Here is a 23597-nt window from a genome sequence, read left to right on the forward strand (position 1 = left end):
CGGGCGCTACACGCCTAGCGCCCGAAAAACACTTCTCTTAAGGCGCTAACTGCTGGCGCAAGCGACTGAAAATCTAGCCCGGAATGTCCTACCAGAAACAGTGGTGGAAGCAGAATCCATAATAGATTTTAAAAGAGAAGTTTGTAAATAAACAAGAAACACTTGTACTTATATAGTGCTTTTACCGTAGTAAAACATCCCAAGGCACTTCACAGGAGCGTTATAAAATAAAATTTGACACCGAGCCAAAAAAGGAGATATTAGAGCAGATGAGAGGTAGGTTTTAAGGAGCACTTTAAAGGAGGAGAGAGAGGTAGAGAGGCAGAGAGGTTTACATAGAAACATAGAAGATAGGAGCAGGAGTCGGCCATTCGGCCCCTCGAGCCTGCTCCGCCATTTAATGAGATCATGGCTGATCATCCAAATTCAGTACCCTGTCCCTGCTTTCTCCCAATACCCCTTGATCCCTTTAGCTTTAAGAAATATATCTAACTCCTTCTTGAATGTATTTAATGAATTGGCCTCAACTGCCTTCTGTGGTAGAGAATTCCACAGGTTCACCACTCTCTGGGTGAAGAAATTCCCCCTCATTTCTGTCCTAAATGGCTTACCCCTTATCCTTAGACTGTGACCCCTGGTTCTGGACTCCCCGACCATCGGGAACATCCTTCCTGCATCTAGTCTGTCTGGTCCTGTTAGAATTTTATAAGTTTCAATGAGATCCCCTCTCATTCTTCTAAACTCTAGCGAATAGAAGCCTAATCGGCTCAATCTCGCTTCATACGTCATTCCTGCCATCCCAGGTATCAACTTCACTGCACTCCCTCCATGGCAAGAACATCCTTCCTCAGGTAAGGCGACCAAAACTGCACACATTACTCAAGGTGTGGCCTCATCAAGGCCCGGTACAACTGCAGCAAGACATCCTTGTTCCTGTACTCGAATCAGAGGGTTGTGAATCTTTGGAATTCTCTGCCCCAGAGGGCTGTGAATGCTGAGTCTTTGAGCATATTCAAGGCTGAGATAGATAGATTTTTGGACTCTAGGGGAATCAAGGGTTATGGAGATCGGGCCGGAAAGTGGAGTTGATGTCGATGATCAGCCATGATCTCACTAAATGGCGGAGCAGGCTCGAAGGGCCGAATGGCCTACTCCTGCTCTTATTTCTTATGTTCTAATCCTCTCGATATGAAGGCCAACATACCATTTGCCTTCTTTACCGCCTGCTGCACCTGCATGCTTACCTTCAGCAACTGGTGCACAAGGACACCCAGGTCTCGTTGCACTTCCCCTTCTCCCAATCTATTGCCGTTCAGATAATAATCTGTCTTCCTGCTTTTGCCACCAAAGTGGATAACCTCACATTTATCCACATTATACTGCATCTGCCATGCATCTGCCCAATCACCCAACCTGTCCAAATCATACTGGAGTTTCTCTGCATCCTCCTCACAGCACGCACGCCCACCCAGCTTTGTGTCATCTGCAAACTTGGAGATATTACATCTAGTTCCCTCGTCTAGATCATTAATATATATTGTGAATAGCTGGGGTCCTAGCACCGATCCCTGCAGTACCCCACTAGTCACTGCCTTCCACTTGGAAAAAGACCCGTTTATTCCAACTCTTTGCTTCCTGTCTGCCAACCAGTTTTCTATCCAAGTCAGTACCTTACCCCCAATCCCATGTGCTTTAACTTTACACGCTAATCTCTTATGCGGGACCTTATCGAAAGCCTTCTGAAAGTCCAAATACACCACATCCACTGGTTCTCCCTTATCTATTCTACCAGTTACATCCTCAAAAAATTCCAGTAGATTAGGCAAGCATGATTTACCTTTTGTAAATCCATGTTGACTTTGTCCGATCCTGTCACTGTTTTCCAAGTGCTCTGCTAGTACATCTTTTATAATGGACTCTAGCATTTTCCCCACTACCGATTTAGGGAGGGAATTCCAGAGCTCAGGGCCTAGACGACGGCTGTAGGCACGGCTGCCAATTGTAGGCCAAGGCTGAGGGTGGCTGTACAAGAGGCCAGTGCCAGAGGAATGCACAGTTCTTGGGGGGCTGTATTTTTGAGGGGTCACAGAGTTAGGGAAGGGTGAAGGCACGGCCACCAATGGTTGAGCAATGAAAATCAGGGATGCTCAAGAGGCCAGAATTAGAGGAGCGCAGATATCTCAGGGGGTTGTAGGTCTGGAGGAGATTACAGAGATAGGGAGGGGCGAGGCCATGGAGGGATTTGAAAACAAGGATGAGAATTTTAAAATCGAAGCGTTGCTTAACCGGGAGCCAATGTAGGTCAGCGAGCACAGGAGTGATGGGTGAACGGGACATGGTGCGAGTTAGGACACAGGCAGCCGAGTTTTGGATGACTTCAAGTTTACGGAGGGTAGAAAATGTGAGGCCAGCCAGGAGTGCGTTGGAATGGTCAAGTCTAGAGGTAACAAAGGCATGGATGAGGATTTCAGCAGCAGATGAGCTGAGGCAAGGGCAGAGTCGGGCGATGTTACGGAGATGGAAATTAGTAATGGCTCAGATATGTTGTTAGAAGCACATCTCGGGGTCAAATATGACACCAAGATTGAGAACAGTCTGGTTCAACCTCAGACAGTTGCCAGGGAGAGGGATGGAGTAAGTGGATAGGGAACGGAGTTGTGGCGGCAACCAAAGACAATGGCTTCGGTCTTCCCAATATTTAGTTGGAGAAATTGTCTGCCCATCCAGTACTGGATGCCGGACAAGCAGTCTGACAATGTAGAGACAGTGGAGGGGTCGAGAGAGGTGGTGGTGAGGTAAAGCTGGGTGTCGCAGCATACTGTGGAAACTGACACTGTGTTTTCGGATGATGTCACCAAGGGGCAGCCTGGATGAGGAATAGGAGGGGGCCAAGGATTGATCCTTGGGGGGACACCAGAGATAATGATGCGGGAGTGAGAAGAGAAGCCATTGCAGGTGATTGTCTGGATACGACTGGATAGATAAGAATGGAACCAGGCGAGTGCAGTGTAACCCAGCTGGACGACGGTGGAACTGGGTGGGATTTAATTACAAATTAAAAGGGTATAAGGAAAAGGCAGGGGAATGGGATTAAGTGGATAGCTCTTTCAGAGAGTCAACATAGGTGTGTTGGGCCAAATGGCCTCCTTCAACGCTGTAAAATATTATGATTCTAACAATATTCTCTGTCACTCTGTTTGCCTTGGTAACTTACCACTTCACAATTCAGATACAATTTTCAAATACCGTCTACAATTTTACAAGAAAAACCCTGTAGTCTGATAGGTAATCTCTCTCTCACCACCTACCTCAAACTTCTCTCTCTCTCTCTCTCCCTATTTTAAGAAATAACGAAAGAACTTGCATTTATATAGTGCCTTTCATGACCTCAGGACATCCCGAAGCGCTTTACAACCAATGAAGTACTTTTCGAAGTGCAGCCACTGTTGTGATGTAGGAAATGCAGCAGCCAATTTGCGCACAGCAAGCTCCCACAAACAGCAATGTGATAATAACCAGATCACCTGTTTTAGTTGATTTCGTTGGTTGAGGGATAAATATCCAGTCAGGACACCGGGGATAGCTCCCCTGCCCTTCTTCGAAATAGTGCCGCGGGATCTTTACCGTCCACCTGAGAGGGCAGAGCGTCCCTCTGTTTAATGTCTCATCCGAAAGATGTATTCTATTTGTATGGAATGCAATTAACCCATAATGATTGCAATAAACTGTAGGACAGATCACTAACTGTAAATGAATAATAATCGAATAGTGCTGAGATCAGAGCGGCTTCTCTCGCTCATCTTTCAGCAGTCGCATGACCTCTTTATCCTTATTTTGGGTCATCTCAGGATCCATTTTAATAGATCAGACATCCTTCTAACACCTGCCTCCCCCCTCAGTAGATGATGTGCATGATCAGTACTCATGGGGCTTTTATTAAAGGCAATTTGATCGCACACAGGCAAAGGAAAGGTTAGAGGTTTAGGGAGGATTTGATGTGGCGTTGCTTTTGATAATGAAAAGACTTGCATTTATACATCTCCTTATCACCTCTCAGAAGCACCTCGAAGCATTTCAGGCACAGGAAATGCTCGTTTAAATGGCACCCAAATATCCGGAATTCTCTATTAACCGGCAAAATTCTCATTCCGAAAACAATACCTCAATAACCGGCAATGTTGCCGAGTCCGAGTCTCCCGCGGTAGCCGAGTTAGTCAGTGGGGGGTAGTTCTTCAAACTGCCACTACTCGGCTTCTTGGCGCTGTCGGAAGTCTGAACACCTCAATACCCCTGTGACAGGAGTCTGACTCTCCCGCGCTGTATACAGTCGTTTACTGTATAAGTTTTGTTTTACTGTTAAGTAATTAAAGAGTTGTGATTACCCTCAACTGGCAGTACTGTACTTAATCCAGCATCTTCCACCATCCATTTAACACAACATTCTGTAGGTGAGTACCCAATTATTGTATACTGCACATTTCTTGATTTTTTAAATTTTTGTTTGTTAAAAATAGCCTCGGTAGATAACCCTCTCTGTCATCCGGACTTTTTAATCAACCGGCAACATGCTGGTCCCGTCGGTGCCGGTTTCCTGTACTTTGCAATGCAGCAGTCGTTATGCAGTGAAATGTTCGTGCACTGGTCTTTTAAAGGCTCCTGCCTTTGTTGTATTTTAACGTTAAATCGAATTATAGAACGGTTACAGCACAGAAGGAGGCCATTCGGCCCGTCGAGCCTGTGCCGGCTCTCTGCAAGAGCACTTCAGCCAGTCCCACTCCCCCGCCCTTTCCCCAGAGCCCTGCAAGTTTTTCTACTTTTGAAGTGGCAACAAAATTATTTCCCTTTATTTTACACCAGAGAGCCGTCTCTTTCTGCTTCTATGGTTTACCTGACCATGGTAAAGGATAGCAAACTGAGAAAAACCTTGACAATGTACAGACTTAGTGAACATAGCCTGGCGATCGAAAAAGGTAGACACAGGCAGACCCGGCTACCAAGAGAGGACAGGATATGCTCTCACTGCAGTCAGGGAGTGGTGGAGACAGAGATGCACTTCCTCACAGCTTGTAGAAAATATCAGGGCATAAGGGAGAATTTCTACCCAAAATTCACAAAAATATGCCCGGAATTCAGAAATTTGAATGACGACCAAAAACTCCCATACCTACTAGGAGAAGAGAGAAATTGTGTAACACTAGCGGCACTCTATGTTACAGCTTGCCATAAACAGAGGGACAACCACTAAATATAAGAAAAGAGTATATATAAATTGTATGAAAGTATATTTATACACTCAGGGATATATCTGTTTATACACTGTATGGATAGATCTGTATTTTTGTGTACAACCATGAATGTTTTTCGATGCTTTGGCAACATAAGATGTACCTTGTCATGCCAATAAAGCGATTTGAATTTGAATTTGAATTTGGTTAAACCAAGGTAGACAATACTGACTCCACAGTCTGGGAAGGGTGGAACCACCAACTTTACTGGCGAGCCTGAAGAGGAGGTCGGGCGCTGGGACCCAGCGGAGTCCTCTCGACTCCCCAAGTCTAGAGGGTTGAGTCTGCAGCAGGAAGCGGTGAGATGGTGCTAGAGAGAGAGAGAGGCAACAGTGTGAGATTCTCAGTCAGCGAAAGAGCAGCATGCTCTCCATCGCATCGAGTGCAACATTTGCAGAATGAGCGTGTGATTCCTTGTATATTCCCTGCCTAAGAACCAGCTGATGGAGAGGTACAGGTAGAGAGATGGGATCAGAACCCAGGAGCAAAGCAGCATAATGAAGAAGCTGGTGGTAATATTTTAACTATTTGTTAATTGCAGTTTGGATGCAAATTACTAATTTGCATTGCGTGCACTGCAGGTTAGAATGTAGAATGTGTTAAATTGGTGAATGTACATTAAACTTTTAATAGAAATGATTATTTAAACAGTTACAATAGTGTGCAAAAATATTGCCTCTTAAAACTCACTTTGCACGGGATTTTTTTTAATGCATATACCAAACTGATTTTTTTATGCATTGCAATTTTCCTTTTTGCGTGTGTGTGTGTGTGTGTTTGTTTGTTTGTTTAGCGACATCTAATCTTAGTGTTTTTGGGGATTTCCACGTGTGGGACTCTGCTGGTTCTGTACACTTCCAGTAGTGATCGCAGTGCCGGCTCCCTGGTGTCATACAGCGCAGAGGGGACGAGGAGAGAGACACACGGGCGCCCGGAGCCACCTCCGCTACCAGTGCTAACGGGATACATCAATTTCATCGATCGCAAGGTAAGGGGGGGGGGGGGAGGCGTCCGGCTGGGGTTCGGGCTGGCCGGTGTCACGTCGAGTTCATTTCCAAAGGAGGGGTACAACCCATTCACCAGAATGGTACCAGGGGGCGAGGGACTTCGGTTCCATGGAGAAACTGGGATTGTTCTCCTTAGAGCAGAGAAGATTAAGAGGAGATTTAATAGAGGTGTTCAAAATTATGAGGGGGTTTTGATGGAGTAAATAAGGAGAAACTGTTTCCAGTGGTTGGCACCCAGAGGACACAGATTGAAGATAATTAGCAGGGATAATCAGAGGGTTAGATGAGATTTTTTTTATGCAGTGAGGTATGCACTGCCTGAAAGGGTGGTGGAAACAGATTCGATAGTAACATTTAAAAGAGAATTGGATAAATACTTGAAAAGGAAAAATTTGCAGGGCTCTGGGGAAAGAGCGGGGGAGTGGGACTAATTGTAACTTGGTTATATACTATTAAACGTCCTTCCTTCGACAGGGTCCCCACGGACTGTGTCGCTGTTTACAAAGGAACCCCAGGCGTGTGTCGTTGCGAGAGCTCGGTCATTCAGGGGGTGATATCAGGAAGTCATTCGTCTCACAAAGGGTGGTGGAGAGTTGGAACTCTCGCCCCCAGAAAGCTGTTGAGGGTGAGGGGGTGTCAATTGATGAAAATGTCAAAACTGAGATTGATAGATCTTTGTTAGGCAAGGGTATTGAGGGATATGGGACCAAGGCGGGTGGATGGAGTTAAGGTACAGATCAGGCATGATCTCATTGTCTGTATTTTCAAGGGGTCCCAGGGAGTGTCAATATTTTCAGGGGGTCCCAGGGAGTGTCAGTATTTTCAGGGGAGTCCCTGGCTATGCCATTCATCGCAAGGGGCGGTTCCAGGGAGTGTCAGTATTTTCAGGGGGTCCCAGGGAGTGTGTCAATATTTTCAGGGGTCCCAGGGAGTGTGTCAATATTTTCAGGGGGTCCCAGGGAGTGCGTCAGCATTTTCAGGGGTCCCAGGGAGTGTGTCGGTATTTTCAGGGGGTCCCAGGGAATGCGTCAGCATTTTCAGGGGGTCCCAGGGAGTGTGTCGGTATTTTCAGGGGGTCCCAGGGAGTGTGTCAGTATTTTAAGGGGGGTCCCAGGGAGTGTGTCTGTATTTTCAGGGGGTCCCAGGGAGTGCGTCAGTATTTTAAGGGGGGTCCCAGGGAGTGTGTCTGTATTTTCAGGGGGTCCCAGGGAGTGCGTCAGTATTTTAAGGGGGGTCCCAGGGAGTGTCTGTATTTTCAGGGGGTCCCAGGGAGTGTGTCTGTATTTTCAGGGGGTCCCAGGGAGTGTGTCTGTATTTTCAGGGGGTCCCAGGGAGTGTCAGTATTTTCAGGGGGGTCCCTGGATATGCCATTAATTGCAAGGGGTGGTTCCTGGGAGCATGTCAGTATTTCCAGGGAGTCCCTGGGTACGTCACTATTTACAAGGGGGTGGGGGGAGGGCGGTCCCTGGGAGTCAGTGTTTGCAGGGGCCCCCACACACGCACAGAACTTTGAAAACCACTGGCTTAAACGGTGAGTGTCAGCGGGCTATTCAACTGCAGAGGGCATCAGAATGGAGGTGGGCGGATTCTATTGTCACCTGATGCCCATATGTGCACAGTTTCCAGCAGGGATCACAGGTTAAGGATCAGGAGTGGGAATCAGGATCGACCTATCTTTAAATCTCTGGCCCAGGAGCACTGACACAGATAGTAGCCCAGCCTCAATTCTTTTTCAATGCCCTCTGCCAAGATGCTACAGCCGCCAATGCCGATTACTGCTTACAGCAAGTGACTCGTGACAAAATTGCTGAGAGTGGCAGTGTCTCTTGGTTGGGGGTTTCTTGGACCAGTTGTCACTAGGCTGGCATTACTTTACCCCAAGTGCCACTCACTCTCTGCTTCCCGTTTCTACTCTGTGAGTGCCCTGGACCTGTGCTAGCTCTGTCTCCGTGACTGTAGGCGTTAGCCGTGGCTCAGTGGCAGCACTCTATCGCCTCTGAGACAGAAGGGTTCAAGTCCCACTTCAGAGCACAAAATCTCGGCAGATTCTCCAGTACTGAGGTGCTAATAAGGCACTAATGACCAGACAATCTGTTTTAGTGATGTTGGTTGAGGAATAAATATTGGCCAGGACACCGGCCGAAAATAGTGCCTTGGAAATTTTTACGTGCACCTGAGCAGGAAGACGGGGTCTTGGTTTAACATCTCATCCGAAAGACGGCACCTCCGACATTGCAACCGCACTTCAGGAAAGATATATTGGGTTTAGGGTTACACCTGAATGATACCAGGACATAAAGGGTTAAATTGCGACCAGGTAGCATAAACTTGGCTTGCGTTTAGAAGGTTGAGGATAATCTAATTGAGGTGTTTAAAATGATAAAGGGAATCGATAGAGTAAATACAGAGAAATGATTTCCTCTAGTGGGGGAATCGAAAAGACTGGCAGCTTGGAAAAGGAGGGGGTGAGTAGCTCTGATAATAAAGGATGACATAAGGACAAGAGTGAGGAAGCATCTTGGCTCAAAAGATCAGGAAGTAAAATCAGTCTGGGTGGAGATAAGAAATAACAAGGGTCAGAAAACAGGGGCAGACCCCGCTGTCAACCCGCCGACACGTTCCTTTCCCAATGTCGGGTCTGTCAGCGCTGAGCAGATCCGACAGGCAGCGGCAGGTGACCGATTTAATCTCATTAGCCTCTAGCTGACAGATCATTAACAGGCTAGCAAAATACTGCGGATGCTGGAAATCCGAAATAACAAAAGAAAACGCTGGAAAAACTCAGCAGGCCAGGCAACATCCGTGGAGAGAGAAACAGAGTCAACGTTTCAGGACGATGGCTCTTCGACCTGAAACATTGACTCTGTTTCTCTCTCCATGGATGTTGCCTGGCCAGATCATTAACAGGCTTTTTTAGCTTACCTTTTCACTTTAACTTCATGGCCACGGGAACCACGCTGTTCGGGGACCAAAGCTGTCAACCTGAGGCGGGAGTTCAGTGGCCATTGCTCCAGCTGATTACTTGACAGCTTCAAGTGTACAGTAAAAACTCCCACCTGACAGATCATCACTTTCCTCAGACACAAGCTGTTTCTCAGTCCATTTCCAGCACAGAATTTGCAGGCTTTCCACTCTCCATCCTGTATCACCTCATTGAAAGAACTCTCTCACCATTGATAGAATGCTTCTGTCATCTCTACTTCACCTGCCATCTATTCCATCAACATGGATGCCGTTTAAACTGTCTCACCTTGGTCCTCAGAATCCGACCACGATCAGCCCCCGCACCAGCAGCACCAACAACAACACCAACCTTCTCCGCAATCGCCTGATGGTGCATAGGACACAGGGCATCAGCACCCGACCACATTGCTGCCCGGGATGCCAGGGATGGCCTCACCATGGCCAGATTTACTTCACTTGATGCTGCACTCCCTGGCTGCCACATGATGCACCAGGCTGGCACCACCCCACACCAACACCATAAAGCATCCCTACAATGTCCAAGCCATTCCTTTCACACTCCCCACCATTGCGAGGGGTACCGTTATGTCTCACCATTCACTGCAACTCACTAAGCCACTTCCAAAGGTGCACACAAATCTGTCTAAGAACAGAAAGTGTTGAAAATAAAGGTTTCAATGCTTGCCAGCTCATTAACAGAAACTTTACATGAACATTGCATAAAGCACATAAGTGGCTACCCTTGTGTGTAGTATGATGGCACTAGGATGAGGGTGAGTGTGAGGGGTGGCTAGTGAGATGGGGAAGTGATAATGTTGATAGATGGAGAGGGATGGGTGGAGGCGCAAGGTAAGTTGGTGTGAATAAAGATGTGCAGGAGTAGGGTAGGGAAGGCAGAGGCAGCTGTTCACAATTTACATTAACAATTTAGACTTTGGAATCAAAAACACAATTTCTAAATTTGCGGATAACACCAAATTGGGGGGATAGTCAATACTGAGGAGGGCTGCAATAAATTACAGGAGGACATTAATAAACTTGCAGAATGGAAGGGAAGGCCGAGTGATGGGGATGTGATGAGAGGCACAGCAGGATGAAGGTGAGTGTGGCTTTGAACTAACGTTCGTGATCTAATGAGATAATTGAAATGTTTGCGCCACTGCACCCAGGTCCTCCTGACAACACCCCTACTTGTGCCCTCCTCTGCAATGTGCAACCAGGCTGTGTTGGTCTCCTGGGGAGGTGTCTTCCACCCATCAGGGAGTCATGGGAGAGCCTGGGTGCAGGCCTGCACCTTTGTGCAGTGACTGCCAGTGTTTGCAGCACCTCAATGCTGTAGAACACAACACTGACAGCACAAATATCAAAATAAAGTTGGCCATGGTCCCTTTAAGGAAACCGGCTGATGACGCATCATGAAAAGACTTCACCAGACCCACTTCCTCTAATTGGGCCGGCAAAAGCGCTGGGCGGGCTTAACAAGCTCCATCAAGGGAAAATCATTTTGGGCAGCAGGATGGAGCCAGCAGCGGGGTAGGGTCCCACCACCGATATCGCCCGCCCTGGACCCGCCAAGGTGAGCAAAATCCCGGCCGTAGTCTGGAATATGAGATCGTGGAATGCATTCAAGACAGTTTCCTACAACAATATGCTGTGGAACCAACCAGGGAGCTGGCTATTTTAGATCTTGTATTGTGTAATGAGACTGGGTTAATTAGTAATCTCGTAGCAAAGGAAACTCTGGGGAAGAGTGATCACAATATGATAGAATTTCACATTGAGTTTGAGAGTGACATACTTAAATCCAAAACCAGAGTCTTAAACTTAAATAAAGCCAATTACATAGGTATGAGGGGCAAGTTGGCTAAGGTAGATTGGGAAATTAATTAAAAGATATGACGATAGATAAGCAGTGGCAAACATTAAAAAAAATATTCCATAATTCTCAACGAATATACATTCCATTGAGAATTAAATGTGATCCATCTGTGGCTAACTAAAGAAGTTAACAATAGTATTAGATTAAAAGAAAAGGCTTATAATGTTGTGAATGTAGTAAGCCTGAGGATTGGGAGAGCTTTCGAAAGCAGCAAAGGATGACCAAAAAATTCAATTCAATTCAATTCAATTTTATTTGTCATATATGCAGCAGACGTGTGTGCTGCACAATGAAATGTTGATTTTTACGAGTCCTCCCAACATTTGAATAAATAAATATGGTAAAATTGATAAAAAGGAAGAAAATAGAATATGAGAGTAAACTAGCAAGAAATATAAAAACAGGTTCTACAAGTATATAAAAAGGAAGAGAGCAGCAAAAGTAAGCATTGGTCCCTTAGAGGCTGAGACAGGAGAAATTATAATGGGGATTAAGGAAATGGCAGAGACTTTAAACAAATATTTTGTATCTGTCTTCACAGAAGAAAACACAAAAAACATACCAAAAATAGTGGGGAACCTAGGGGCTAATGATAGTGAGGAACTTAAAGTAATTAAGATCATTGGAGGAAAAAGTACTTGAGAAATTAATGGGACTAAAAGCCAACAAATCCCCTGGACCTGATGGCCTACATCCTAGGCTTCTAAAAGAGGTGGCCGCAGAGAAAGTGGGTGCATTGGTTGTGATCTTCCAAAATTCCCTAGATTCTAGAATGGTCCCAGCAGATTGGAAGGTAGCAAATGTATTCAAGAAAGCAGGGAAGAGAGAAAACTGGGAACTACAGGCCGGTTAGCCTGACATCAGTTGTCAGGAAATTACTGGAACCCATTATTAAGGAAGTGGTAACAGGGCACTTAGAAAATCATAATATGATTAGGCAGAGTCAACATGGTTTTATGAAAGGGAAATCGTGTTTAACAAATTTATTGGAGTTTTTTGAGGATGTAACTAGCAGGGTAGATAAAGGGGAACCAGTGGATGTAGTATATTTGGATTTCCAAAAGACATTCGATAAGGTGCCTCATAAAAGGTTGCTATGCAAGATAAGGGCTCATGGGGTTGTGGTTAATATATTCGTATGGATGGAGGATTGGTTAGTGGACAGAAAAAAGAGAATAGAGATAATCGAATCATTTTTAGGTTGGCAGGTGGGGTGCCGCAAGGATCAGTGCTTGGGGCCTCAGCTATTTACAATCTATATTAATGACTTAGATGATGAGACCGAGTGCATTGTATCCTAGTTTGCTGATGAGACAAAGCTAGGTGGGAAAGTAAGCTGTGAGGAGAACTCAAAGAGCCTGCAAAGGGATATAGACAGGTTAAGTGAGTGGGCAATAAACATAGAAACATAGAAGATAGGAGCAGGAGTAGGCCATTCGGCCCCTCAAGCCTGCTCCGCCATTCAGTGAGATCATGGCTGATCATCCAAATTCAGTACCCTGTCCCTGCCTTCTCCCCATATCCCTTGATCCCTTTAGCCTTAAGAAATATATCTAACTCCTTCTTGAATATATTTAATGAATTGGCCTCAACTGCCTTCTGTAGTAGAGAATTCCACAGGTTCACCACTCTCTGGGTGAAGAAATTCCTCCTCATCTCTGTCCTAAATGGCTTACCCCTTGTCATTAGACTGTGACCCCTGGTTCTGGACTCCCCCGCCATCGGGAACATCCTTCCTGCATCTAGTCTGTCTAGTCCTGTTAGAATTTTATAAGTTTCAATGAGATCCCCCCTCATTCTTCTAAACTCCAGCGAATATAAGCCCAATCGACCCAATCTCTCCTCATACGTCATTCCTGCCATCTCAGGTATCAGTCTGGTGGCAGATGGAGTATAGTGTGGGGAGATATGAGGTTATTCACTTTGGTAAGAAGAATAGAAAAACAGAATATTTTTTAAATGGTGAGAAACTATTAAATGTTGGTGTTCAGAGAGATTTAGGTGTCCTCGTACAGGAAACAGAGAGTTAGCATGCAGGTACAGCAAGCAATTAGGAAGGCAAATGGCCTTTATTGCAAGGGGGTTGAAGTATAAGAGTAAGGAAGTCTTGCTACAATTGTACAGGGCCTTGGTGAGACCACACCTGGAGTACTGGGCACAGTTTTGGTCTCCTTATCTGAGGAAGGATAAACTTGCCTTGGAGGCGGTGCAACGAAGGTTCACTAGATTGATTCCTGGGATGAGAGGGTCGTCCTATGAGGAGACATTGAGTATATTGTGCCTTTACTCTCTGGAGTTTAGAAGAATGAGAGGTGATCTCATTGAAACATATAAGATTCTGAGGGGGATTGACAGGGTAGATGCTGAGAGGGTGTTTCCCCCTGGCTGGAGTGTCTAGAACTAGGATAAGGGGTCGGCCAGTCGATGAGGAGGAACAGGCTCGAGGGGCTGCATGGCTGATTCCTGTACCTAAGAGTGCAGCGATTGCAAGTCCTCTTGCGAATATTGTTTAGGAGTCACTGGACTCGGGCCAATTCCCAGGGAATGAGAAAGTAACAAACGTTACTCCCATCTTCAAAGAAAAGAGGCGAGGGATGAACCACCAAATTATAGACCTGTACGCTTCACTTCTACTGATGTGGGAAAGTGTTTGAAAGTATTATGAGGGAAAATAGCAGGGATCATCTCGAAGGGCATGAGCTAATCCGAGACAGCCAGCATGGTTTTAGGAGTGGGAGGTCACGCTTGACTAATGAATTGGATTTCTTTGAGGAGACGAGAGACCTGGTAGATAGCGGAGAGACAGTGGATGTTGCCTACCGGATTTCAGGAAGGCATTTGATACCGTCCCACGTAATAGGTGACTATATAAGATCCAATACCCATTGACTAGATCAGAATGGATTGGTAAATGGTTGATGGACAACAATGTGTAATCGTATGTGGGCTGGTATCTGGTTGGCAGCCAGTTACCAGTGGGGTTGCCACATGGTTCAGTGTCGAGGCTGCTGTTGTTTATACGTTTTACAAATGATTTAGAGGAAGTGATGAGTAGATTTCAATGAGTAGTCCACCATACTCTCTGGAGTTTAGAAGAATGAGAGGTGATCTCATTGAAACATATAAGATTCTGAGGGGGATTGACAGGGTAGATGCTGAGAGATTGTTTTCCCCTGGCTGGAGAGTCTAGAACTCAGAGGCAGGTCTCAGGATAAGGGGTCGGCCAATTAAGACTGAGGTGAGGAGGAATTTCTTCACTCGGAGGGTTGTGAATCTTTGGAATTCTCTACCCCAAAGGGCTGTGGATGCTGAGTCATTGAGTATATTCAAGGCTGAGCTCGATAGATATTCGGACTCTAGGGGAATCAAGGGATATGGGTGTCGGGCAGGAAAGTGGAGTTGAGGTCGAAGATCAGCCATGATTTTATTGAATGGCGGAGCAGGCTCGAGGGGCTGTATGGCCTACTCCTGCTCCTAATTCTTATGTTCTTAAGGAATTGTGTCCAAATCTGCAAACTATATCAAATTGGGAGAAGTGGCAAATGTTGAATATTAAATGCGCGCACATTGAAAAGGATCTTGACTAGCTCGATCAGTGGACAGGTCACTAAAACCATCAGCACATTATTCTCAGGAAGTTGATTTAAAAAAAGCAAACAGAATGTTGAGATGCATAGAAAGGGGCGTTACAGAGAGGCCATTTTGAAACTGTATTTGGCCCTGGTAAGACCACATCTGGAGCACTGCGTGCAGCTTTTGGTCTCCCTATTTCAAACAGGCTATTGAAGGGGGATACAGAGAAACGCTACAGGGTTGATCCCAGAATTTAAAAGAATGGCGTACGAGGAAAGGCTGACTGCCCTGGGCTCTTTTTCTCTCTTGAAAAGAGAAGACTGAGAGGGGATATGATTAAAAGTGTTCAAAATTATGAACTGTTTGAACTAGGCCTATTAAACGATTTAAAAAAAAAATGAACCTTTTATGTCCACCTGAGAGGGCAGACAGGGCATCAGTTTAACATCTCATCTGAAAGACAACACCTCCGACAGTGCAGCACTCCACTGGAGCATCAGTGCTTAAGTCTTTCGAGTGGGACTTAAACCCATGACCTCCTGACTCAGAGGCGAGAGTGCCACGCACTGAGCCACGGTTAACACTACTCTACTGTACCTGCCCCCAACAGCATACTTTAGCTACAACCTCTGAGGGGTGCCCTTGATATACTCGTGTGTCATTTTTCCATTTGCCACACTGAGTCAGATAGCTGAATTCGGGGCGGTCCCCTGTTGTGGGCTCGTGCCCACCAGGCACTGGACGGAGATGGTTCAAACTCATTGCACGGCCGGCAGACAGCAGCGGTTTTCATCCCGTTGGTCTTCAGTTGGATTCAAACACAGGCCAGTGTCTAGCACCCCACTACACCGCCTCCGACCTCAGTGACACCTCAACTCAATGTCAAAACCTCTTGCGCAAATGTAGTTAATTTTTTTTGGGGGGGGGGGGGGAGGATTGTATTCTCCCCACATTATAGCGATTATACTGATGGATGTACAGTGCACTCTTGTTAATGAAGTACCCTTTACATTATAATCAGGCAACAAAAGTGTCAGAGGGAAGGGTGGGATTCCAGACACCTCACTTGCCAATGACCAGCGAACATAGGAATTGCTGGATGAAAAATACTGAGGTCCATCTCGTTCACCTTCTACCAACCTGGTAGTCTCATGATAAAACATTATTGGAGTTGTTGACTAACCATAGCAATCAATCTCTATCAACGCGTATACAACAGAGCCAGACATGAGGTGAGGAAAACCCCTGGGGTGGAGAGTCTCGGGAACCAGGGGGGAAAAATTTGGTAGGCTAGCACCTCCCGTTAGTGCCTCCAGGGGGGCGCTAACGGGGCGTTAGGAACTTCGCGCCTGAGCGCGGCGATTTTAGCGCCGCTCACGAAATTGATCAGTCATTTTGCGGCGGCACTACACACTACTGCCACGATCCCCTGCGCCCGCAGATCGTGACGTCAATCGAGCGTGCAATGCCCCGGTAGCGCCCCGGACTGGATATTGAGTCGCACCCTCTGCCTTAGCGCCTGCCGCAAGCAACGACAGGTAGAGGGGAACGTTTTCAAGTGGAGAAGGGGCTGGGGGAACGCTATCTAAAGGCGGGTGCTTCCTGCCTTGCCGGAAAAATTTTTGGTACACGCAAGTTGAGAGGGAGAGAGACATTTGGAGAGATTTAACGCTGTCCTAAGGAGTTTTGGCCCTCAGCACCACTTTTGAGGTTCCTAAGTACTGAGCTCTTTCCCTGGGCCTTTCCATTAGTGCTTCCAACACAATTGCTTTAGAGGTCTCCCCAGGCCGAGATTCAAGGCTGCAATGAGCAGGGTGTGGCTGGCCAGCAAGATGGCCCCGCCCCTTTAAGAACTGGATGGCGCCAGTCTGTCTGGCTTCCATGGTAATTGGCATCGGCTGAACTTCGGTAGCGTTCTGAGGTAGCGCCTCGCTCTCCGACATTTGCGCCTTAAGAGAGGTGTGTAGTGCCTGATATAGTGCTCAAATCACCTCCAGGGCGATAGAGGCGAATTTTGCAGTTGGAGGTGATAATTAGCGCCCGGCCGATATTAGCGCCCCAAAATGGGCGATACCCAATTTTCCCCCCCATAGGTCTAAAGTCACCTGTTCCTCCCAGGCACGCTGCACTTACCACGTGTCATGTCTCAAATTATTCCTAGACTGTGCATCAAAATATAATTTTTCTGAAAGAAATCTGATCTAGTTTGCATTTTAGTGAATCAATACTAACTGCTTCCACCATCTCCCCGGGGAGCCTGTTCCATAGATTGACCACTCGCTCACTGAAATATTGTTTCCGCAGATTATTTTTGAATTTACCCCCCCTTCAAGCGCAGGCCGTGTCCTCTGGTTCTACTGTTCTGGACAAGGTGAGACAGCTTGTCATGGTTTACGTTATCTAGTCCCTGTAGCAATCACATCATCAGCGATCACCTTTCTATTTTGTATTACTGTCACTTGTTCCCTGTCTGTATGTCTGGGACCAACACGTCTAAGGTACACACTTTTTTTATGTTAAAAAGACAAGCATATGCCCAGCAATTTGCACTACCAGGGGTTATTACTGAATTCTGAGCTTCCCTACGGAGATCGATGCTAATTGATACGAGAGAATCTTGATAGAAGAATTGTCATTAACATATTCATCAAGGTCTTGTTAAGGATTTGTGTCGTTCCAGCAATTACAATTGAGATCTGTGTATTTTTTATGTGGCGCTGGACTATCTGTATAATTTCAACTAAGACCAACTTCTTCTATTTGACCGGAGTACAAATTAATTATTGCAAGATTTCGCAAATTAAAAAATACCGGCTTTTTAAAAAAAAACATAAAATACTGAACACCCTCTGCTCGCCACAGCAAGAGGTGTTTTAAGTGTTCTCGCTTACTGTAAATGGCCTGGGTGATTGATGATCAGGTTATAAGGGGTGAGCCTGCGATCAGGCAGTGTATTTCGGGGAATCTGTGCACTCACGTATTCCCGAGATGCAAGAGCCAGCATGGATTTGTAACAGGTTAGTCATGTTCAACTAACCTAGTTGAGGTTTTTTGAGGAGGTAACTAACGTGGTGGATGAGGGAGCCTCTATGGATGTTATTTAAATGGACTACCAGAAGGCATTCGATAAGTTTCCACCCAAGCGACTGTTGGCAAAAAATGAAAGCATGTGGAATTGGAGGTAACCCATTAACACAGGATATACGGCACAGGAACAGGCCATTCGGCCCAACCAGTCCATGCCGGTGTTTATGCTCCACTCGCGCCTCCTCCTGTCTTTCCTCATCTAACTCTATCAGCATAACCCTCTATTCCCTTCTCCCCCTTAAATGCATCTATACTAATCGCTTCAACCACTCCCTGTGGTAGCAAGTTCCGCATTCTCACCACTCTCTGGGTAAAGATGTTTCTTCTGAATTCCCGATTGGATTTCCTTAACGTGGGTGAGGAATTGGTTAGGAGGTAGGTGACAGAGAGTAGGGATAATGGGTACGTACTCCAGCTGGCTGGATGTGACGAGTGGTGTCCCTCAGGGATCTATTGGGACCTCCGCTTTTCACGATATTTATTAATGACTTGGATGACGGAATAGAGAGCCGTATATCCAAGTTTGCTGGCGACACTAAGTTAGGTGGCACAGTAAGTAGTGTAGATGGGAGCAGAAAGCTACAAAGGGACATTGATAGATTAAGTGAGTGGGCAAAACTTCGGCAGATGGAGTTCAATGAGGTCATCCACTTTGGACCGAAGAAAGATAGATCAGTGTTTTCTAAACGGTAAGAAGCTAGGAACGGTGGAGGAGCAGAGAGATTTATGGATCCAGTTACAGAAATCATTAAAAGCTAGTGGACAGGTACAAAAAATAATTAAATAGGCTGATTAGCCTTTATTTCAAGAGGATTGGAACACCAAGTGGTGGAAGTTATGCTACAGTTGTATAAAGCACTGCGTTCAGTTCTGGGCACCGCACTGCGGGAAGGATATATTGGCCTTGGAGAGGGTGCAGCGTAGATTCACCAGAACGATACCGGGGCTAAAAGGGTTACCATGGTAGCACAGACTAGGCTTGTATTCCCTCTAGTATAGAAGATGAAGGGGTGATCTAATTGAGGTGTTTAAGATGATTAAAGGAGTTGATGGGGTAGAGAGAGATTACTTCCTCTGGTGGGGGAGTCCAGGACAAGGAGCATAACTTTAAACTTAGAGCCAGGCCGTTCAGGGGTGATGTCAGGAAGCACTTCTTCACAGAGAGGGTGGTGGAAATCTTGAACACACTCTCCCTCAAAAAGCTGTTGAGGCTGGGGGGGTGAATTGAAAATTTCAAACCTGCGATAGATCAGAAAAGACTGAACTGATCTGGCTGGGGCTTTTTTCCTCTGGGGTGGTGACCTGATGGAGGTTTTTAAGAATATGAAAGGGTTTGATAGGGTAGACGTACAGAAAACGTTTCCACTTGTGGGGAGTCTAAAACTAGGGGTCATAAATATAAGATAATCAGGAGGAATTTCTTTACCCAGAGAGTGGTTAGAATGTGGAACTCGCTACCACAGGGAGTGGTTGAGGCGAACCGCATAGATGGGTTTAAGGGGAAGCTAGATCAACACATGAGGGAGAAAGGAATAGAAGGACATGCTGATCGGGTGCGATGAAGAGAGCTGGGAGGAGGCTCGTGTGGAGCATAAACACCGGCACGGACCAGTTGGGCCGAATGGGCTGTTACTGTGCTGTAAATACTGTGAAATTTTATTGATCGGCGGAACAGGCTCCTGCTGCCCTGATGCGCTTCCTGCAAGTGTTACTTCTCGCTGGAACCAACAGATCATGGATCGTCCCAGGTATACGTTGAATAAAACCCTTCGTGTCTCTCTCTTTCCCCGTTCCCCACCCGCCAAAAAATACCCAATCCCACAGGAGACCGATTTGCTGAAGGGAACTTTCAAAACCCCTTCAGAAGTCAACAATGGAGTCTGTTCAGAGCACTGCACCATTACACTGGCTCAGTGGTAGCATTCTCGCCTCTCAGTTACAAAGTGCTGGGTTCAAATCCCACACTAGACACCTGAGTAGATAATCCAGGCTGATACTCCAGTGCAGTACTGAGGGAGAGCTGCACTGTTGAAGGTGCCGGCTTTTGGATGAAACAGGTCATTTGGCCCAACTAGTCTATGCTGTTGTTTATGTGCCACACGAGCCTTCTCCCACCTTACTTCATCTAACCCTATCAACGTATTAAAGTGTCGTAGAAGTTATGGGCGAAAACTTGAGTCGCGCCCCCTTTGGGGCACTAACTTCGAGCGCCCCGGAAAAATTAGCACAACCGAAATTGAGTGGTAACGCCCCAAGAGGGAAGCGGGGCACTACTGGAAGCGCCCCACCTCCCTCTTTGGGGCACTGCGAGGGAATATCACACTGTGGCACATCGCGCCGTGGTATTGCAGGCCTTCCTCCCCTTCTTAAAGGGGAGGGGCCTTGCGCAGCACGACCTGGGGCCCCCGGGGATCGGGAGTGCCGGCAAAAGAGCCTGGCACTCGAGAGAAGTGCCGGGCTCATGGAGCGCAGCCAGCACTCCACGGGGGGTGGGGGGGGGGGGGGGCGGGTAAGGAGGCCGAGGACGGCAGTGGAGGCAGGTGCTGGCAGGCGGCCAGCAACAAAAATGGCCGCACGGCACCTTGCCTTTAAATAGCACCGCCCCGGCTGCAGGTAGGCCCCCCTGACCCTGTCCGGCGGTAAGTCAGGGGGCGCTACCAGAGATCGCGGCTGGGGCGCTGCGCACGGTGATGACGGTGGCGCAGGGCCCTGCACCACCAATGGTTAGCACCGCCGCTAACGATTAGCACCGCCGCTAACCTCCCGCTGAATTTCACGGGAGGCGTTGGCGGCACAGTGCTCTGGCGCAAGTTGCTTTGCGCCCTCTTAGGCGCTATTTTTAAATATCAACAATTTTTGATCATAAAGATTTGGATGAAGACCCTTCAACTCAGTAAGTGTCCCTGCAGCCTGTCTGATGATGATTTTCTATGTTAAACGCGCTATAGAAATGCAAGATATTGCATCCTGTTTTTTTTCTGTTGAGGTATAAATAACCAGCCAGGACACACTTCCCCACATTGAACTCCTTCTGCCAAACCTTTGCCCACTCACTTAATCTATTTCTTCAAAATAGTGCCATGGGATCTTCACATCCACCTGACATTGCAGATGGGGCTTATATTTAACGTCTCATCCGAAAGACTGCACCTCCGACAGTGCAGCACTCCCTCAGTATTGCACCGGAGCGTTGAGCCTGGATTTTGTGCTCGCGTCTCTGGAGTGACCTTCTGCCTCGGAGGCGAGAGTGCTAATCACTGAGCCACGGCGGAGACTGAGCCACATCTCGGAAACTACATGCAAGCAGCCATTTTTGCGCACAGCGAAATCCCACGAACAGCAGTGAGGTGAATTAATTTACTTTTTGTGGTGTTAGGTGAGGGAAGGATGCTGGCATGGGCACAAGGACTCGTCCCTGCTCAGCAACCCGAGCAGGCATGTAGGACTGGCAGATTAACATGTCGCCTGTAGGACTAATGTATTTTAGTTGCAGACGTACAGTACAGCACTGGGACGCATGCTATTGGTTCCATTTTGGAAAGTCTCTGTGCAGGAGCCATAGAGCAGTTACAGAGATGGTCAGAACAGAGGCTGGGGTTCAGAGCCCAGTCTTGAGTGCAAGGCCATTAGTAGTCACAATATAACTTTAATGTTACTTGTGTAGGGGTTCGTTGCCGTGCAGCATCTCTCTACTGACCTGTTGGGCCTAACGGTAATTTACTGAGCAAAGTAAAGTGGACAAGGTGAACCGGTTTAAGAGGCAATTGGATGAATTCCAGGAGAGAGAAGGGGGACTAGAGTGAGAAAGCTGGGTAGGAGGGATTCATCTCTGAAATAGGGGCGGGCTTGGTTTGAATCTTTTTGTATCCACCTGAACAGGCAGACTGAGGCCTCAGTTTAACAACTCATCTCAAAGACACCAGCCCCGACAACGCGGCACTCGCTCAGTACTGCACTGGAGTGGTAACCTAGATTGCATACTCCAGCCCATTATTGGGGCTTGAACCCATAACCTTCACGACTCGAGAGGTGAGAGAACTACCAACTGAGCCACGCTAACTCACCTTGGTTGGGCTTCATGGCTCTTGCCTGTCCTAAAATTTCTTGGGTGAAAACTTAACCCCGACCTAAAGGGGAGTTAATCAGCTGCAGTGTTGACCTGGCACATGCATGGCCAACTGAGAGCAGGTGTGAACTGATTTCCAATTTTGCTGTTTTAAGTGATGTGTGGAAATAAATCTCGTGCTTTCACTTCATTTCATACAGCAGGCTGTAGATCTAGAAGTACTTTAGGAAGGATGCCCAGGCCATGGAGAGGGTACAGAAGAGATTCGCCCAGATGATTCCAGTGATGAGAGGCTTTAGTTATGAGGAGACACTGGAACAACTAGGGCTCTTCTCACTAGCACAGAGAAGAGGTCTTCAAATTTCTGAGGCGTTTTGATGAGGTAAAAAGGATATGAGGAAAGCGCAAGATAATGGGAAAAAGGGGATGGCTGTATCAAAGAGCCAGCACATGGGGCGATAGGAACAGGAGGAGGCCATTCAGCCCCTCGAGCCTGTTCGGCCATTCATTGCGATCATGGCTGATCTGTGATCTAACTCCATATACCCACCTTTGGCCAATGTCCCTTAATACCATTGGTTAACAAAAAGCTATCAATCTCAGATTTAAAATTAACAATTGATCTAGCATCAATTGCCATTTGCGGAAGAGAGTTCCAAACTTCTACCACCCTTTGTGTGTAGAAATGTTTCCTAATTTCACTTCTGACAGGCCTGGCTCTAATTTTTAGACTATTCCCCCTAGTCCTAGATTCCCCAACCAGCGGAAATAGTTTCTCTCTATCATCCCTATCTGTTCCCCTTAATATCATGAAAACTTCAATCAGATCGCCCCTTAACCCTCTAAATTCCAGGGAATACAACCCTAGTTTGTGTAATCTCTCCTCGTAATTTAACCCTTGGAGTCCAGGTATCATTCTGGTAAACCTACGCTGCACTCCCTCCAAGGCCAATATATCCTTCCTAAGGTGTGTTGCCCAGACCTGGGCTGAATGGCCACTACCTCTGCTGTAAAAGTCTACGGCTGAGATTTTCCTTACCTCGGCGGGTCCAGGATAAGGCGATGTCGGTGGCGGGTCGCGGCCCTGCTGCTGGCTCCATCCCGCTCTGGAAAATGATTTTTCATTGTTAAGCCTGCCCCGCGTGTTTCCCAGGCCAATCAGAGGAAGCGGGTCTGGTGACGTCATTCATAACACGTCATCAGCCGGTTTCCTTAAAGGGACCATGGCCAATTTTATTTTAGCAATTTGTGCTGTCTGTTCTATAGCATTGAGGTGCTGCAAACACTTGACAAGCACTGCACAAAGGTGCAGGGCTGCACCCAGGTTCTCCCATGACTCCCTCCATATGCTTATGGAGGGAGTCACTGCACGCAGGGCGGTCCTCTTCCTTTCGAATGGGTGGAAGAGACCTCCCCAGGAGACCAACACAGTTTGGTTCCACATTGCAGAGGCGGGCACATAGATACATAGATACATAGAAGATAGGAGCAGGAGTAGGCCATTCGGCCCTTCTTGCCTGCTCCGCCATTTAATGAGATCATGGCTGATCCTTTAATTCAGTATCCCGTCCCCGCCTTCTCTCCGTAACCCTTAACCCCTTTTGCCCGTAGAAATATATCTAATTCCCTCTTAAATATATTTAATGAGCTGGCGTACACTGCCCTCTGTGGCAATGAGTTCCACAGGTTCACCACTCTCTGAGTGAAGAAATTCCCCCTCATCTCTGTCCTAAATG

At 46.9% G+C, this 23597-nt stretch overlaps 1 protein-coding gene across 3 annotated transcripts in view; it reads left to right on the plus strand.

Moving 5' to 3' along the window:
• Window positions 1-5582: 5582 nt before the first annotated feature.
• The window catches only part of st6galnac5a (ST6 (alpha-N-acetyl-neuraminyl-2,3-beta-galactosyl-1,3)-N-acetylgalactosaminide alpha-2,6-sialyltransferase 5a), a 62409-nt gene continuing 44394 nt past the window's right edge, over window positions 5583-23597 (plus strand). For 2 of the 3 annotated variants that reach the window (XR_015077739.1, XM_085983447.1), the window contains exons 1-2: window positions 5583-5797; window positions 6079-6273. Coding sequence is in view for 2 of the 3 variants with exons in the window: in XM_085983447.1 (XP_085839573.1) it covers window positions 5783-5797; window positions 6079-6273 (210 nt within the window). In the remaining variant the exon portion in view is untranslated. The remainder of the gene's footprint in view (window positions 5798-6078; window positions 6274-23597) is intronic. The other variant, XM_085983448.1, reaches the window with a different exon arrangement.

The sequence above is a fragment of the Somniosus microcephalus genome, chromosome 3 (genome assembly GCF_052327205.1).
Source record: "Somniosus microcephalus isolate GS21.2 chromosome 3, FLI_Smic_1.0, whole genome shotgun sequence".
NCBI lineage: Eukaryota > Metazoa > Chordata > Chondrichthyes > Squaliformes > Somniosidae > Somniosus > Somniosus microcephalus.